The sequence below is a fragment of the Tamandua tetradactyla genome, chromosome 4 (assembly GCF_023851605.1).
Source record: "Tamandua tetradactyla isolate mTamTet1 chromosome 4, mTamTet1.pri, whole genome shotgun sequence".
Lineage (NCBI taxonomy): Eukaryota > Metazoa > Chordata > Mammalia > Pilosa > Myrmecophagidae > Tamandua > Tamandua tetradactyla.
Window position 1 is genome coordinate 58,148,226 of NC_135330.1, and position 18,240 is coordinate 58,166,465.

At 52.8% G+C, this 18,240-nt stretch overlaps 1 protein-coding gene across 2 annotated transcripts in view; it reads right to left on the minus strand.

Annotated features, from left to right (window-relative positions):
* The window catches only part of CACNA1S (calcium voltage-gated channel subunit alpha1 S), a 70,301-nt gene that overhangs the window by 24,776 nt on the left and 27,285 nt on the right, over window positions 1-18,240 (minus strand). For both annotated transcript variants that reach the window (XM_077157372.1, XM_077157371.1), the window contains exons 11-26: window positions 16,232-16,457; window positions 15,304-15,511; window positions 14,193-14,313; window positions 13,085-13,199; window positions 11,941-12,034; window positions 11,230-11,299; window positions 8,251-8,383; window positions 7,405-7,534; window positions 7,002-7,061; window positions 6,246-6,352; window positions 5,684-5,771; window positions 5,281-5,388; window positions 3,032-3,084; window positions 2,604-2,750; window positions 1,927-2,128; window positions 1,279-1,437 (exon numbers count right to left, since the gene is read on the minus strand). In XM_077157372.1, the coding sequence (XP_077013487.1) occupies window positions 1,279-1,437; window positions 1,927-2,128; window positions 2,604-2,750; window positions 3,032-3,084; window positions 5,281-5,388; window positions 5,684-5,771; window positions 6,246-6,352; window positions 7,002-7,061; window positions 7,405-7,534; window positions 8,251-8,383; window positions 11,230-11,299; window positions 11,941-12,034; window positions 13,085-13,199; window positions 14,193-14,313; window positions 15,304-15,511; window positions 16,232-16,457 (2,021 nt within the window). The remainder of the gene's footprint in view (window positions 1-1,278; window positions 1,438-1,926; window positions 2,129-2,603; window positions 2,751-3,031; window positions 3,085-5,280; window positions 5,389-5,683; window positions 5,772-6,245; window positions 6,353-7,001; window positions 7,062-7,404; window positions 7,535-8,250; window positions 8,384-11,229; window positions 11,300-11,940; window positions 12,035-13,084; window positions 13,200-14,192; window positions 14,314-15,303; window positions 15,512-16,231; window positions 16,458-18,240) is intronic.

An 18,240-nucleotide genomic window follows, 5' to 3' on the forward strand; every position in this document is an offset into this window, starting at 1 on the left:
GAGGGGCAGGGTGCTCCCGTCACACAGATTCATTCCCAGGGCCCCAGCCTCTTCTTCAGCTGCTTCCAACTCTCTTCCTTGGCCTCCCTGCCCATCTTCTTTAGCTCAGAAAATGAAGAGCCTGTTTTAGCAATCACTTGAATTCCATCCACTCGTATGGGCAGCCTCCCTCTCCCAATTACTCGTAAGAGGAAATGAAAAAAAGGAGAAGCAGCTCCAATTCGACTCTTGCTGGGTGAGCTGATTTGCATATCCGTTTGGGGGATGGTCCTGGGAGGGAGGACCCCAGGCAGGACTCTGTGACAGGTCCCACCCATGGTTTGGGCACAGGACTAGGAGAGAAGATGCCTGGGTTCTAGAGGTGACATTGTGGTTACTGGTGGGATGCTGAGCTCCAAAAGCTCACCATGTCCGCTACTGCCCACTATGATGGTGAGAAAGTTAACAGCAATAACTTGGCCTCCTTAACCCAACAAAAAGACCCCCCTTAAATCCATTTCCTTACACATTTTGCCAGGAATCTCTTATACATTCTTTTAGAAAGTTGATGAAATCCCACTTCTTCCATAAAACCTTCCCAGGTAGTTCAGAAGGATCTGATAGGTGTCCCCACCCCACCCTGTCTTGGCAGGACTGGCCCAACTCTGCCACCCGGTTCAGTTCCTAACATAAGCCATTGCCTGTGAGTTGTACAATCTGAGCCTGCTGGCTCTGGGGTCCCCTTTCTGGATCCTCACGGCCTTGCCATGCGTGGTCACCTCTCTGGGTGTGCCTTGGACTGCAAGAGGCAGGGAGCCTTACATGTGCAATCCTATTTATACAGTGCTTAGGGGAGCAGACGCTTAATTAAGGCTTGATAACAATGCTGCCGATTATGATATTGTCTGTAAAGTGTGCCTTACTCCTAAGAGAGACACCTGTTCTGTGAACACCAAATCTGTTTTTCTTGGGACCTGGGCCAAGATTCCCACCAATGAATCCCTCCATCCAGATGGGCAATGGTGATAGAAAAATAGAGAATGCATTTTCTACTTCTTACACTTCCACCTCCTTCTCCAATGACCATCCCCTGTTTACAGAATTGCCCCTGCCATTTGTATGCATGAATTACCTTCTTAAGAAACCACAAGTGCCTGGCAGACAAGCCCTGGGTTCAGTTCACTCCTGCACAACACCTCACCAATCAGTGCCTGGCATAGAGCACGTGCTGGGGAAATGTCCACTGGGAGGACCTGGATTGGAATTCTGCCCTGCCCAGGCCCCTGGATGGCCCCTTACCTGCATGCCCAAGCAGATGGTGTTGAGCATGATGAGGGCAAACATCAGGTATTCAAAGTAGGAGGAGGTGACGATGTACCACACCTGGTACTGGTATGGGTTTTTGGGGATGTAGCACCTCAGAGGGCGGGCCTTCAGGGCATACTGCACACACTGGCGCTGGGGCATGATGCAAGGGGGGTAAGTCAGCAGGAAGAGTCACCGGGTCCCCCACTCCCTCTACACTCCCACATCAGAACATCGGGGGGTTGTGCAAGCCAGGAGCACCCATGGCCACAAGCTTGTGGCTGAGACTCTGCTAGACTATTTAGGGGAAGACTCCTATTGGGCTCTTTGAACCCCCTTGGGTTCCCTTTAAGTTATCACAGCCCATTCCTAACATGGCTCTAGCCCAGTCCCATATCTCTGTGGGACTTTCTCTCTCTGAGCATCATGGGGGATCCATTAGAAGACCCTCCAGCTGACCAGCTTGTATTGCTGCAGGTTAGGGAGGGGATGGGTGTACGGAGGCTAAGGCTAGGTATCAACTGGAGGCTCTGGGGCCACCCCCAAACTCAAGGTTCTCTTCACTGGACAGACCCTAGGACTTGGGTTTGGGGGAGGGCTGCTGGGGTTCTGCCCTCCCTCTCCAGCAGGCAGCCCAGGCACCTGGTTTTTGTCCAGCTCACAGTTCTTGTACTCGGTCTCCCCCTGCTCCTGGAAGGTGACGATGACGAAGCCCACAAAGATGTTCATCATGAAGAAGGCGATGAGGATGATATAGATGATGAAGAAGATAGCCATCTCTACTCGGTTGTTATAGACAGGGCCCATGTCCTCACTGTGGGTGTCTATGGCTTTGTACAGTAGCCTTGGGGTGGGGAGGGGAGAGAGGATAGGCTGGGATAATAATAAGGGGCCAGGCCAAGGAAGGTGGGCTTTATCCCACAGGCCATGAGAAGCCAAAGGAAATTTCTGAGCGGTCAAGTAATCAGAGGCAAGCAATTACTTCCCAGGAGAGGGGAACAGATCCTGGAATTCCCCTGTCTTTTCTTGGGGGTGCCCCATTTATCTCTAATCAATCAGTGGTGCTCCCTTTGTGAGCAGTGCGATGTACACATTTGGGAGGAATGGGTACATTTGGTCAGAGCCCCTTGGTCAGGCTCACTTTGGAGGCACGATGCAAGGGGGTAGGGCATGTCAACCCCACAAACCAGAGGGAGCCGGTGGGATTTGCTGAGCACCTGCCATGGAATCTGGTACAGTGGGGCTGCAGAAGGGCAAGCGGGCTCCCTGGCACAGCCCCCACGGTGCCCATATTGAACCCAGCCCCAGCTCTCACTCACTGAGGCCATCCCTCGAAGGTGGAGACTGTGAAGAGTGACATCATGGCCGAGAGCACGTTATCAAAGTGGAAGTCATTGTGCATCCACTGCCGGGGACGTAGCTCTATCTGTGTGGGGTCCCCATCCTTGTACACGTAGTAATAGCCCCTGAGGCAGGGATACCCAGTCACCCTCTGCGTGTGGCTGGCCCACAGCCTCCCCACCCTCATCCCCTGGGCCCTGGCAGTGAGTGTGCAGGGAAATGAAGGTTCAGATCTGGGATCAGAGGGGACTGCTGGGCTCTCCCTCCCCACAGTTACCCAAGGAAAAGGCTTCCCTAAATATCCCTCCTGCACCAAATGTCTCAGGGTCCCCAGTTCCCCCAGCCTGAAGGGTCACCCCACCCCTTAGCACAAGGCCCCAGACCAGTGGTCCCTCCCACAGCACACCTGCACTCCTTCTCTGTCATCTTGGATGAGTCATTGCAGCTGAAGAACTTCCCCTGAGTTCAGAAGAAGAGAATGAGGGAGGGAGACCCATTGTCATGGAAACAGGCTTGAAAATGAGCTACGGAAATGAATGTGGGAGGAAGAAGGACAGGCAGGACTGCAGAAAGCAGGAGCCTGCCCTCCTCCTCTCCAGCAGGGGCACCTAACAGCTTGGAGCAGGGCCCCAGAACAGTCTTTCTCCTCCACAGAGCTCCAGGCAGCTCATCCACCAGATTCCCTGCCTTGCCTGGATGCTGCCAAGGCTGCAGATTTAGTGCCTTAGATGAGCATTTGCTGAGTGCCCAGAGCGAGCCAAAGGGAGGGAAATATGTCCTCTGACCCCCCTCGCCTCCTCCATGGCTATAAGAAGCTCTCTAGAGGCCTCCCCACTACAGAACAAGGAAGAGGGGTTGCCCCGTCTCCTACATTCCTTCTCCAGTAGAGGCGAGGGTGGGGGGTGGTCCGCGGGGCTGCTGCGGGACTGAGCTCAGGACAGCGTCCAGCCCAGCCTTGGCAACCCATGGCGAGCTGGAGGGACACAGCACCCTACCTCCCTGCAGCCTGAGCAGGCAGGCTCTGTGCTGCCCTGCCCTGATTTCAGGCTTTTTATCTACATTGCATACAGGGCACCCACAAAAGATTTTATTCAGACAAAGGGAGTTGATTGCTAGGTCTTAACATGGCTAAATTAAGCTGAAAAGCCATGGACTCTGTTCCCTCAAAGATCCAGAGAGGGAAAATGCCTTAGTCAAGGACATGGGACTAGCTGAAGGCACGGCTAAGATCCCCCAGTTTCTGGCTATTGCTATTGCATCCCCCCTTTATGGTCCTGAGCCAGTGGGGTGAAGGCGAGGCAGGTGATGCTGGGAAAGCAGCAGGCAGGGGTTTCTGGGCACTTAAAATCAAATACCCTATTTAATACAGAAAGCAAATTTCAACCCTTTGATATACTATAGAATACATAGAACAAGTTTCAAAAAAAGTAAACTGATGTGAAATGCCAATTGTAGCTGACGGTTTACTATTACTTGAGTAGGCAGGGGCTGAGGGTCTTTGAATAAGAGACTTAAGCACCGATAGGGTCTGCGTGTTGAAGGGCAGTTGCTCTTGCCTGGGAGGCGCCAGGCCTGACAGGAGGCCAGCGAGGGGCAGTCGGAAGCTTACGGCCAACGCCTCCGTCAAGGCCCTCCCACCCCTCCAGGGCTGTGACCACCAGGACCAGCCTTCCTGAAGGAGGTACCCCGAATGCCTCAGAGCTGGTACCTGGCTACGAGGGAAAGACTTGCTCAGTTTGCCTTGTGACCCCCTCGTCCTAAGCACAGGGCCTAGCCCAAAACATTTATTGAACGAACGAGTGGCTGGAGGATGGCGTTGCAGCAGGTTCTAAGACTGAGGTAACAGGCTCATGACTTTTAAAGCCCCATGCTTTGGGGGCAAGAGCAGAGCGGAGATCACAAAGGGAAGTAGCAAGGCTGTAAGAGATATACTCAGGTATCAACTTCTGTGCCCTGCAGGTCAGCTGAGAGCTAGAGGCATCCAGAAATCAGAGCTCAGTGGGAGAGACACCTCGTAGTGCTGAATCCTAGCGGTGAAGTGAGTAATGTTTTCTCAGGAGACTGGGGATGGAATGAGGTCAGTTCCCAGACATGAAACAGACTCTGATCCTCAGAAGCTCCTGCAGATACCAGTCCGGGCCCAACACCAGACACGCGGCCGGAAGCGCGGGCTGCAGAGGCCCCACTGCGCTGAAGGAGGGGGAGGCGATTTGAGACAGGCCAGGCAGGGTGGAAGGGTGGGAGAGGGTGACAGTAGGGAAGGGGCTGACTGCAGGGCCTGTGAGGCTGGAGAACACCAGTGAGGGGGGGAGGGGACTCTTGGGGACACTTAGGGAAGGGACTTCATCCTCAAGGAGAAGGTGTAAAGAGCCAGGAAGAAAGCAGGTCCGATGGTGATGGCCACCAGCTGAGCCGCGAGGTGAGTGGAGAGGCCCACGGGGTGGCCCTCGGGGTCCCACAGAGTGGCAGGAGGAGGGGCTGGAGAGTGGTGTCTCCTGGGAAGCCAGACGTGGACCCCGGGCACCTCAGCCTAAAACCCCGAGCATCAGAGGACATGTGATCTCACGGGTGGGTTGTCCCTTTGCTTAGAGGAGGGCGCAGGCTGGGCTGGGGGCTGGGCGCTGGGCGGGGGAAGCTGCGCCGGGCGGGCCTCACCTTGAAGAGCTGGACGCCGATGCAGGCGAACATGAACTGCAGGAGGGTGGTGACCAGGACGATGTTGCCGATGGTGCGGATGGCCACGAACACGCACTGCACCACGTGCTGGGGAGGGACGGCGGCCCATGGGGGAAGGCCGGGGCCGCGCTGCCCCGCCCAGGGGACCCCCGGGGATGGGGGGGAGACTTGCTGACTCCCAGTTTGGGGGGGGGGGGGGGTAGGCCGGGGGAGGAAGAGGGCTATAGGGAAGCGCGGCTGTCCGGCCTCATCCGCGCCCCCAGTCTGGCCGAGCGCGCAGGGTGGGTGGCCCGGCTCCGGGTGGGCTGCGGTTTCCGGAGTGGGGTCCTCCGCTGCCCTTCTCTTCCCTCTCCCCGGGACCCCGCCCCCGCTCCTCTCTCACCTTCAACCCTTTGGCTCTGTTGATGGCTCGGAGGGGTCGAAGCACCCTCAGCACCCTGAGGATCTTCACCACGGAGATGGCGCTGGACCTGCGGGGGAGGCGGCGGAGGGCGGGGCTGGGGCGCCGGGAGCACTCCCTCCCCGCGGCCTCCCTTCTCCGCACAGGCCGCCTTTCTGCGTGAAAACGCTTCCCGGTTTCCTCACCCCTTCCCCTACCCCGGAGTAAAGCTGCCTCCTGCCTCAACGAGCCGTGCAGCAGAATAAGGGTTTCCTCTATGGGTGGGCATAGATGCTCCCATCGGAGTCAGCCTGGGAGCTACCCGGTGGTGGGGCCAGCGGGGAGGACAGCCTTCTCCTGTCTGGGTCCCCTCATGGCTCAGGTCAGGGTCTCTGTGCATTTTGCATGTCAGTGCCGTGGCTGTGAGAACCCAAGCGTCCGACCCATCTCTGTGGGCCTGGGGAACCCTCCTCTAACAGCCGTGAAAGCAGCAGGGGATTCCCACTCGGAGGCCCTGGCGGGGCGCGGAGGGGCTGCAGGCCCGGCAGACCCTGCCGCTGCTCACTCGAGCCCCATGGAGATGAGGGACACGGCCACCACGACCAGGTCCAGGATGTTGAAGTAGTTCCGGCAGAAGGAGCCCTTGTGCAGGAAGGCGCCGTAGGTGGTCATCTGGGGGAGAAGCGGCAGCAACCTGGGTGGGCGGGAGCTGGGGGGACAGTCCTGTACCCCACACAGAAGGATTTCTCAAGGGGTCACTCGCCTCAGCCTGCTCAGGAAGAGCACCTGTCAGGGCCGAGAGCCAGGCGCTCTCTACATTTCCCTCCATGCCTGGCTGTAGGTGGTGGGGGGACATGAGAGGTGGGGCCTTTGGATCCCACCCTGGGGCCATGGGCAGTTCTCCGGGGGGCTTCTGGGGGAAGAGGCCTTTCCAGTCGTTAGTAACAAAGATCTAGGAACGAATCATGGCTCCCTGAGTCTATGCTTAAGCTATTCTGCCTCCAACATGGAAGAAAAATGTCCACAATCCCACAAGCCTGGACCGAGCTCTGCTGCGAGGAAGGCAGGCTACAGGTGGGTTGTGCTTCACCTGCCCATCCGCCCACCTGCTCACCCACTCGCCCCAGCCCGTGAGCTGGAGCCTCCTGGGTCCCAGGAGTCCTTCCCAGATGCCCTCCCTGCTTCTTAAAGTCCTGCCAGCCCTGCCAGCCCCCAGTCCTGAGTGAGCTCGGCCTGGGCAAGGTGGGGCCGCATCAGGGAGGGCCTGGTTCCCGGCCCCGAGAAGCCCCCGGCCCCGGGCTGTGCTGCGGCCTTGGCTCACCTTGAGGACAATCTCCACAGTGAAGACAGAGGTAAACGCGATGTCAAAGTACCCAAGGACCTGGGGACAGGGCAGGAGGTGACTCAGGACAGGGAGAGAAAAGCCAGTGAGAGGAAGGGTGATGCAACGATACCAGTGATATCATCATCATGGTCATGGAAGCCAGGCACAGAGCCCCTGTCAGAGCCCCTGCGACAATGACACTGCTCATGGGGACGGGGGGAAGGGTTTGGGCAGTCTTGACCCTCCAGGAACTTAAAGTCTGAGAAATTCTGATGCCTGCACCCACCTAGAGGACACAGCTGGGCTCTGAGTGCCAGAGGGAGGTGTGGCCTCCCTTTACGGCAAGGCTGGGGTGTTGGGGCGGGGCGCCGACGGGGGTGGGGGTGGGGGGGTGCCTCACCTGATTCCTGACCGACTGGGCCCGAATGGGGTCCTCTGCCGCCAGCGCGGCGCTGCTGAGCAGGATGAAAAGCAGGATGAAGTTGGTGAACCAGGTGGCATTGACGATGCGGTGGCACAGGACGCGGACCCTGGGGGGGCAGATGGGGGTGCAGGTGGATCAGGGGAGCTGTGAACTGCTCACCTTAGGTCCCACCAGCCTCTGTCCTGCAGAGGGACACAGGCCATCCCTCTGCGCCCCCACTGCCCAGGGTCAGCAGAGAATAGCCCGGCATCGGGGTGGCCCTCTAGTTGGGCCTGTGGGGGGTCCAGCCCCTCACGCTGTCCCTGCTTCCTGCAGGCTTGGCCCCGTTTCCCAACCAAGCCCCTCCCTCCCACCCACCCACACACACCACCACAACCACCTGCAGCTTCTCCACTGAAAGAGATGGATGAGCTCATCTCCATCCATGAGGCAGGCCCATGAAACTCCATATTCGTGGATATTTTAAAGGTGTCAAATTGTGAGGCCAATAAAAACTACAGTTTCCCCCTTTCTGCTCTCTTCCCCCATCTCTCTTACCTGCCACATTCATTGGCTTCTTGCTTTTATCCCCTTTTCCCTGTCTAAAAGTACTCTCAGAAAGGAACCAATAAGCACAGTCCCTCTTAGGTGTAACTGATAAGGTTTAAAGAATTACTTTCAGAGATAAAGGCACAAGGACCCAGGTCTTAAGCTAAAGAAATAAATCTCTCAAAGTGTAATTATAGGCATAATGAATCAGGAGGAAATCCTTTTAGGGCAAGAAACAGCCCTCTCTGAGAGCCCCATCAATCACCCCACTCAGCATTAGCAGGCACCACCCACTTATTGGTAGGGCTGAAGATGAAGAAGGAGCTGGCATCTGGAATGGGCACTGCCTTTTCTTTCAGCTGCAGCTCAGCCAGGGGGCGTGGTCGGGGGCTCACTGGGATCTCAGGCTCATCTTCTTCATCATCCCCTATGGAGAGAGGGGAGAGGGAGAAATTGGATGTCTTCCCACCCCTTGTGGCTCCCATGGCTCTGTGTTCTGAACCTTTCTCTGGGCCCCAAGAGCCAACAAGCAAAGATGGTACCAGGCCAATTTGGGTCAAAAGGAAGTTGGCAGAGTCCTCTCCCTTTCCCCACAGCAAGCTGGTTTGGGCTGTCAGGGGTGAGTGGGGCAGGCCCAGATCTTCTCTACATGGAGTCAAGAGCAAGGCTAGAGAGCCTTGCTGCTGTATTTATCTTAAGGCTGGCCCCACACGGCCTCCAGTGCCCACAAGCTGGGGGTAGGGTGTCATGGTTAGGGACAGGTGGCAACTTAGCCAAGTTGTGGTACCTGTTCATCTGATTGGGCAAGCGCTGGCCTGTCTGTTGCAATGAGGACATTTCATAGGATTAGGTCATGATCACGTTAGCTACATCCACAGCTGATTCCATTTGTAATCAGCCAAAGGGGAGTGTCTTCTGCAATTAGTGATGCTAAATGCAATCATGGGAAGCCTTTTAAGGAGGACTCAGAGGAGACAGGTTGCATTCCTGCTTTGGCTTTTGAGCCTCTCCTGTGGAGTTCATCCAGGCCATCCATCAGAGACGTCGGCTTCGCAGCCTGCCCTGTGGATTTTGGACTCTGCGTTCCTACGGTCACGTGAGACACTTTCATAAATTTTATATTTGCTAGTGTTCCCTGTTGATTCTGTTTCTCTAGAGAACCCTAACTAATACATAGGGGAACTCTGCTTCAGATGAGGAAACCTGAGTTCCAGTCCCGGCTCTACTGCTAACTTGCTGTGCAGCAAGTTCTTTCCCTGCCTGAGCTTCAGGTTCCCAATTTGTGAAAATGATGTTGGGACAGAAGGTTGTTCAAATAAATGGACTCTAAGCTGGAATCCTTAGAATCTAAGGTTTAGAATCCTAGGCTAAAGATTCTAAACAAAATAATTTAAGAGAGGAACTGCCAGCATGTAAAAAAATCACCCACTGTTTCCTGAGCTTCAACAGGTCCCCAATATCATGCCAAGTCTGGAGGAGGAGCAGGTGGGCAGAGGAGGAAGAGACACGCATTCCAGGGACATTTGCAGGATCTCATGCTCCACCTCCAGGGAGAGCTGAAGCTGAGGTCCTCAGCGTCAGGGTGAGGGGACCCAGTGACTGCACTGGGGGCCACTGTCTAGTGTTGGGATGACCCTCCTCTTCCAGCTACTAGCCCGGATTCTTATTTCCCAACCGCAGCTGCCTCCTCCCTCTCCCCTGGCTGGCCACTGCCCTGCCTGTGGTTTTCTGAACCCAGCAGAGACCCTCCGCGCAGCCAAGAGCCAGCAGCTCTTGCCTTCTCCAGCTTGCAAGCCTGCCGGATTCTCAACTTCCACCTGAATCACTTTCCCGTTCTCCTGAGGAGCTGGAACACGTCCTAACATGACACTTCCCACCTTCCACCTTGCCCCAGCTGACAAGGACACCTGAGATGCATTTTGTGCTTGATTGTAGGGACTGTTAATCCTTAGCATTAGCATATTTGCTTTTTCCCCACCCTTAATTCTTCCTTCCTCTATGTCTTTTTTGTTAATTTTATCATACATACCTTTGTTGAAAGCCAATTCAAATAATTTTTTGAAAGGGGCCACACATAAATAAATATCTCAAACCCCTCAGTAAGACCCCAACTGCCCAACCCACATGGCCTCTATCCTCTACCCTTTCCACTTCTTTCCAGCCCCTTCCCCTAAAGTCCTCATCTCACAGGCCTCGGGTTTCCTAGGTCAGCCACCCTCCCACCTGCCCACCAGCCACTCCCATTTAACAGATGGCGTTTTCAGATGAAACAACTTCAGATGAATTACTCTAAAACCCAATTATTCATTTCTGGAAGACAGCCTTCAGCCTTCAAATTTTATTACTCTTTTCTACTCTCAGCTTTGTTTCCCCCACACTTCATTTTGCAAAATCATTTATTCATTCATTCTATTTATTGAGTGCCTGCTAAGTGCCAAGAACTGTGCCAGTTAGAGCACAGAAAGTCCCTCTGGAGCTTACAGTCACGGGGGGAAAACAAATGCAAATCAGCTGAGTCCAGAAATAGGCAGAAAATTGCACTAGAAACCCAGTGCTCTGAAGGACCATGAGTAAGCTAAGAGAGAAACTGAGAGCTCTTGGGCCCCAGGGCTTTTCTAGGAGGCCTTTTGAGATTAACCCAGTCTGGTTTTGCTCACTTTGTTCCTCTCCTTGGTATTGATGAACAGTTTCTGCAGCAGTCATTGATTATTTGCATTTATGAGATGTTTGTAGGTTATCCATGGCTGTGTCTTACCTAACCCTCCTCCTTCTGCCCTTGTCTCCTTTTAGGTTTTCCTAAAATCATGGTGCTGTTCCTCCCTGTATCCGTCCAGCCGCCAGTCCTGCCTGACACTGGATGTGAATGACTCTGTCCCATCTCCTGCACCATGGAGAAGGGACGCACCCTCATTTATTATCCTCCCGCGTGGGCACCATGGAAGACGTGTGTGCATGTATGTCTCTGGGCTCCTTGAAAACAGAGTCCTCTGCACTGCAGCACATAGCTGACACCCAACAAACACTTGCTGAATTAAGTGAAAACAAAAGGTGTGGATTTTCCTATTGTGTGTACTGTAACGAAGGAGAGGCAGGCTGGCAGATGGCTTAGTTGCAAGGCTAAGGGCAGAAGGGATGGCTCCCATGCCAAGAATTCCTCATGGAGGGGTTGGGATAGAGGGCACACAAAAGATTGTCCCCAGGGGGAATTCAACACCAGTATACTTTCCCCATGGTCCCAGAACCCTGCTCCAGCCGCTGCTCGAGGACTCTTACCTGGGAAGTCAGCCGAGGGGTAGGGATCCTTCACCTCATTGACATTAGATTCAAACTCATCGATTTTCAACTGTAGGAAGGAACACAGTGAAGATGACGATAAAAACAAAAAGTGTAGTTTCCATTGATTGAGCATTTATAGGACAGCCAATGCTCAGGCTTCCCCTGAGATCTAAGTTTAGGTAGCATTAGGATTATTACTGTTTCACAAATGAGAAGAAAGGCCCATAAATGTCAAACAACTGCCAAAGCTGTCAAGCAGCAATTGCCAGCAATCCAAGTGTGTCTTCATGGAACCTGCTGCCTGGTTCTCCTGAAGGGAGCTGAGTTCCCCAGGCCAGGATCCTGGCCTTTCTGGGGTCTCCAGGAAGGATGAGCCGAGCCTAGAACTAACAGGATGGGGCTGGAAATAGTGGGAAGCCAACCTTAAATGAATAGTGGACAGAAAGAGGTCAGCTTCTTGCTCTGGAATGGGATGCTGGTACTCTAAGAAAGTCTGGTGCCCAGATGGAAGGCACCTGTGCCTCTCAGTTCAAGGACTCCCTGGAGAAGCCATTGGCTCTTGCTATTATAAGTTGACTAAGGTGAAAACATAGCCACTTTCTTATCACCTCACCCCACCCCACTAGCACCATAAGGCATAGTGGTGAACCAGGGGACTTTTGAAGGTCCTCCTATTTGCCTCTGAAAATACCCACACGATGGGCTCACCTTGGCAGTTGTAGGAATGCCCTCACCCTTGGGTTTCTGTTCCAGCTTCTTGGCCAATATTGACTTCTCCTCCTCTGGCTTGTCTGGGAGACCCCTGTGTCAGAAATCCAAGAAAGACCAAGTTGGAGACCCAACCAGAGAGTTCTTAGGGATTCTGCTCAGCTTGACAATGCCCTCATGTATATTTCACACCCAGAGTTCTGTGGCTCTATGGAGGAAGAAACAGCTTTGACCATCAAATTGGAAGAACTGTTGGCCTAGGCAAGCCCATGATGAGAGCATGATGCCTAGCTTGGGGCCAAGGCAAAAGGGGGTCGCTGGTCAGTCATATTCAATATTCTTCAAATACTGAATGGGTGGAAAACAGCTTTGCACTTTTGCATAAAAGTTATATTTCTTATTATTTCATATTCTTTGCATAAAGAATTCACACCAGGGAAGCATGGTTTGGTCCAATACTGATCTCAACTATTTGGAAATCTCTTAGGAGATACCTGAACTCCTTTTCTGGTCTCTCACTCTTCTTTCTCTTTCTTTGTCTTCCTATCTTGCCTCTACCTCCTCCACCCTTGAGCATCCCATTGCTGTAGGCATGGGCACTAGAGAACGCAGGCCTCTGGCTAGAACTTAGTTACTGAAGGTGTAATCCTCAGATCAGCAGCAATGGCACAAAGTAAGAGCATGTTAGAAAGAGACCCTTACTCCCACCCCAGACCTCCTGAAGCAGAATCTACATTTTAGCAAGATCCCCAGGTAATACATTTACACTTTAGGTTTTGAGAAGCACTGGTCCAGAAGACCAGTTGTGCTTCCATTCTCAGAGTAGGAGTCCCAGAGTTAAATCAAAGACGGAGAATTCAACTCCTACTGCATAGACGAGATGCCTGGGGCTCAGCAAAGGGAAATGCCTCCCTCCACAATGGCTTGGTGCAGGGCTAGGAAGAGAATTCAAAGAAATCCTCACCATGGTACCCTGACCCATCCTGACCTGCTCTGCTACCACATTTCCTCAGGCCTACCTAGAAGCCTGCCCACAAAGGTCAAGTGTCATGGTGTTTCCTGGGAGGCATCAGCCCAGCTTTGGGAGGCCAGAGCCACAGCTGAACACTCCAGGTCCCTCTCCAACTGCAGGCACAGAACTCACCTGGACATCTTCCTGCGTTTTTTTTCCTCAGCCTTGGCCTTTTGGGCAGAAGTCAGGCTCTCCGCCTCAGCCAGGTTGTCCACGGCAATAGCCAGGAAGACATTGAGCAGGATGTCTGAGGGGGTCCAGCTAAGGAGCCTCAGGGCATGGGTGCAAGGGGAGCCTCCTGAGCAAGAGTCCTGCCCTGTCTGCTTGGTAGGACTAACCCCACTCGCATGGTGTGGTAGTTGGTATCCCTCTAGCCTGAGCTGCCTCATGGGAGGGAGTCAACTCAGAGAACTAGAATGAGCATACTCAAGGAAGCCTGCCTGCAGAGAGTGCCCAGAATGGGGCCTGAATCTACTGTGGCCTTTTAATCCTGTCCATTTCCTGCCCAGAACTGTTCTCAGCTCCCACACTAAGAGCCAGTGTGGGGTGCCAGCAAGGCACCCAAGTGAGAAGCATGCTCAGCATGCCTGTGAGCTCAATGATCAATGGTTCCCTCCTTTCCCATCCCCACAATATCCATCTCCATGCCGCAGTCATCAGGACCCCTTGGGGCACTTCCAGCTCCCTTTCTGGTCTTACCCACCTGACCCTCCCATCTTCATCTCTTATCTCTAGGCCTGCCCTAGCTCAGACCGTCCAATCCCAGTGCCTAAACTGACCACCCTTGGCCACAAGGCCCTGGTTCTTCCCTTCCTGCCTCTCAACCTTGGTCTTGCCGTCTTCACTGCTCCTCAGCCAAGCTCTACCTGTCCTGAGCTCACCAACCCTTTTGAGATTAATTCTTTCCCCCTGCAACAAATCACTCAGGTGGTTCTCTAACATTCTTGGTGGAAGAAATGATCCTATAGAAATATTTGCATTTGCTATGTTCTATATCCCCTCCCCATGACCTTGGAGCTCTCCTACAGGCAGAGGACCTAGATGCCTGGAAAGTGGACACCCTTGACCCTTATATTTTTTGCATGGGCAGGCACTGGGAATCAAACCCGGGTCTCAGGCACGGCAAGCAAGAACTCTGCCTGTTGAGCTACCATGGTCCGCCCCCTTGACGCTTATTTTAAGCCCCTCTCCCCACCCCTGTCTCTAGGCTATTCTCTGTACCCTGCTCCCAATGGGATACAGTTGCCACATACGAAAAGTATGATGAAATAAATGCACACAAGCATTCCAGGATAGGATGGCCCGCCATAGGCCATGATCCCGTTGTACATCACCGAGTTCCAGTCTTCACCTGTCAGGACCTAGGGGCAGAAGGAGGAAAGGGAGTGGAGACACAAAGGAACTTTGTGTCCAAGTTCCAAAGGAGTGCCCTGTTGGAATTGCCTTGTTCAAAAGGCCTCTTCCATCTCTGTCAGATTCTTCCAGACCTTTCCCCTCCTTGATCTCTCCATCCTTCAGCACAAGATGAAACAGTCTCTGCTCTTCTCATTGCTTTTCCTTCAATGATCTAAAATATCATTGTTGGCTCTCAAAGGCCAAGGAGGCTGATTGCGAGGTCACTACATCCCTATGTTGCATTCCCAATCCCCAGGCCTCCTGTCAGGCCAGCCTCCAGGACGTTCTAGTCTCAGCCAGTAGAATGAATAGAAGAAAGAGAGGGTGAAGCCATCATAGAACCAACCGATGGTCCACATACTGCCTTTATGGCTGCTGCCAAGAGGTGATGTTGCTCCTGACACACCATCATTGGCTATGACAAAGAGGAATGTTTTTGTTGTCGAAACTAAGAAATTCCTCCAGGAGTTCATGAGTCATAACTGTGCTCCCTTGGGTGACTTTAGTGAATGGATGGCTGAGCCATGCTTCCCCACCTGGGCAAGAGACAGCTCACCTTGTCGGGACTTTGCCCTCAGAAATTTGAGTGGTGCATGGGAGAGAGAGCACGTACCTGGATTCCCAGCCCACCCCAATTTTGTTCATTAAATATAATCTTCTGTGGGCCAACACAGAAGGAACAAGGTCCCTGTCGTGCACCAGAGACCAAGACAAAAGACAAATTGGGCGCAGTTCCTAGCCTCAGGAGCTTAGAGTCCAGTGGGAGGAGACCGATAAGCAACAATTACAGTGGAGAGAAGCTCAGATGGCTAGGGAGCCTGGGGAGGGACATTGAACGCAAACCAGCAGTGAGGAAAGGCTCCCTGAAGGAGGTGATACCCATGCTGAGCTTAAAGGGCAAGAAGCAGGATTCAGCAACCGCAGCACAGGGTGTTGCACCCAGGCAGGTAGCCTACCTGGAAGACACTGATGAGGGCCTGGGGGAAGTTGTCAAAGTTGCTTCGCCGCACTTCCGTGTCCTCAAAGTCATATCTGCCCCCAAAGAGCTGCATGCCCAGCAAGGCGAAGATGACAATGAAGAGGAAGAGCAGCAGCAGTAGGGAGGCAATGGAGCGGATGGAGTTGAGCAGGGACGCCACCAGGTTGCTCAGTGATGTCCAATACCTGAAGGAAGAGGAAGAGCAAGGTGGGGAGGAGGCTGCCCCCCTCCATGGTCCTCGTGAGGTCTAGGCTTGGGAGAAAGTCTCAGGACTGACAGGATATGGAAGGAGAAAGCGCTGCCTGGGGGCTGGAAGTCCTGGGCTCATGGCTACCCCACCCACCCATCCCTTCCTTCGGGCCTCTTATCTCAGGTTCTAATGGCCTGGTCATCGGTAGGACCGCCAATTAACTCCTGGTTCTGTGAGAGTAAAGGACCTTTTCTCTCTGGTGCACCCCATGTCCCCCGTGCCCAGCAGAGAGCCCAGCTCACCCAGTGCTCAAGAAATGCCTGTGAATTAATGAGCCACCCTCTGATCTCCCTGATCTCTGAGGATTGCTCCCCTCCTCCTTTCTTACTTCCAGCCCCCTTTCACTACTTCTCTTCCCCTTCCTTCCCATCTTCCTTCCCCTCTTCCCTCTCCCAGTCTTTCCTTTTCTCTCCATCTTCTGTCTCTCCCACTGCCCTCTCTCCCTGTCCTGCCATACAACAAGGGTAAGAGGCAAGGAAAAGAGAAATGAGGTAAAAATGCAGAGAGCATTTTTCTTCCACAGTGGGAAGTTATTTCAAGGAGGGAGAGAAGTCCAGGCCAAAGGGTCACGTGGGAACTCACGCGGAGCCCAGATCACCGAAAACAAGATGGTGTCTGCTTGGAACCCAGAGCCCCAGCCCAGCCTGGCCCTCACTTGGTGACCTTGAAGATCCTCAGGAGTCGGATGCAGCGAAGCACAGAGATTCCCAGGGGTGTCATGGCGCCCGACTCCACCAGCAGGATCTCCAGGATGCCGCTGCACACCACGAAGCAGTCGAAGCGGTTGAAGATGGACATGAAGTATTGGCGCAGGCCCAGCCCGTACATCTTCATCAGCATCTCAACGGTGAAGAGGGACAGCAGCACCCGGTTGGCTATGTCTGTGGGGCCAGCGGGGGTCAGCACAACCTTGCCCCCTTGGTCTCCTTTCCTTCTCCTGGCTTTGGCCAACCCCTCCACCCAGGACTCCCTCACCATATTTGCAAGGCACCATCCTTTCATGCCTTTCAAATCCTCAAAATCTGGCAAATTTTTTGTCCAGGGGAGGAGCCTCAATCTAGATTTCTAAAAAGCTGAGCCATATCATATTCAACAGGAAGAGAGTTTTGTGACTTTTCAGTTCATGAAGTGATGTAGGCTCTGCTATTCCCTCATTACTGCTCACATCTCTCTCTCCTGCTAAAGGAAGGGTCCCTCCACCCACCTAAAGCCAATCTGTCCACCTATGCTTTGGGCCCCCATCACCATCTCAGGGGCCCCACTGTCAATGAATCCTTTTTCTCCTGTATATTTAGCCTCTTTCTTTCAAATGGGTTCTTCATCAACGTTTTTAAATGCTCAAGTCTCTGCTCTTTCCCTGTCACAGCAACCTTCCCGAGTTGGCTCTATTGTTCTATTTACTACTCACGCCCTGTCTTGCCCCATTAACTCAACTGGGACAAGTATGGATTTTATCCTCATCACTCCACCAACACACTCTCCAAGGTCACAAATCAGCTCCTTGTCTCCAAATCCAATGGACATTTTAATCATCGTATTCTTGACCTCCCAGCAGCAATGGGCACTGTTGACCATTCTCTTGCTGCTTCAAACACTTTCTTTTCTGGGCTTCTCTGACACCATCCTCTTCTGGGTTTCTTCTTTTTCTCTGCTTTGCCTAAGCCTCCTCTGAAGACACAGTCTTTACCTAACCATTGAATGTTGGGCTTGAGCTATGGCCCACTTCTTCCTTATTGTCAACGCTAGCCCCTGGTGGTTTTATCTAAGATAACAGTGTCAGTTGCCATCTCTATGTCAGTGGCTTCCAGATTTTAATTCCTTAGCTTGGATTCTCTTCTGAGCTTCCTGACATCTCCACTTGGATGTCTCAAACTCAAGCTCATGGGACTGCCCATTCTTCCTCAATTCCCAATAATATCTGGTCATTGACTTTATTCCCTATCTCAGGAAGTGGCATTACCATCCATTTTCCTGCATAGGCCAGAAACCTCAAATTCACCTTTGACTTCCTTGGAGGGCAGGGTTTACATATTGCCCACATTTGGCCTTTGACAATGCATTGGCAGTACATGGTAAAAGCTAAGGCACCCTCAGGGAAGATAGGATGCAATAAATGAATGGATGGATTCATCTGATTTGTAGCTCTTTTCCCTACCTTATTCCCACCAAAAAGACAATTGTCTTTTTAAAGTATTTATTTTCCTTCTTTATATCTTTTATCATTTTAAATGTTGTCTCTTTTGTGCTGTTCTATCTCAGGTTCCTGGGGTGTCTGGCTCTTGATAACTCTTCCTCAGGGTGGCTTTGTTCCTTGCTTGGTTTGCAATTTTTTATTGTGAGCTCAACTTCAAGAAAGTCTTTTCCCTGCAGGAATTCTGTGGGCCTTGTTAATTGCATTCACAATGCTGTGCTATCATCACCACCCTCCATTTCCAAAACATTTCCATCATTCCAAATAGGAACCCTGCATGTTTTTAGCCTTAACTTCCATTTTCTGTCCCCACCCCATCCTCTGGTAACCTATATTCTAGAGTCTGACTCTATGAGTTTGCTTATTCTAATTGTTTCAAATCAGTGAGATCACACAGTATTTGTCCCTTTGTGTCTGGCTTATTTCACTCAGCATGATATCTTCAAGGCTTATCCATGTTGTTGTTGCATGTA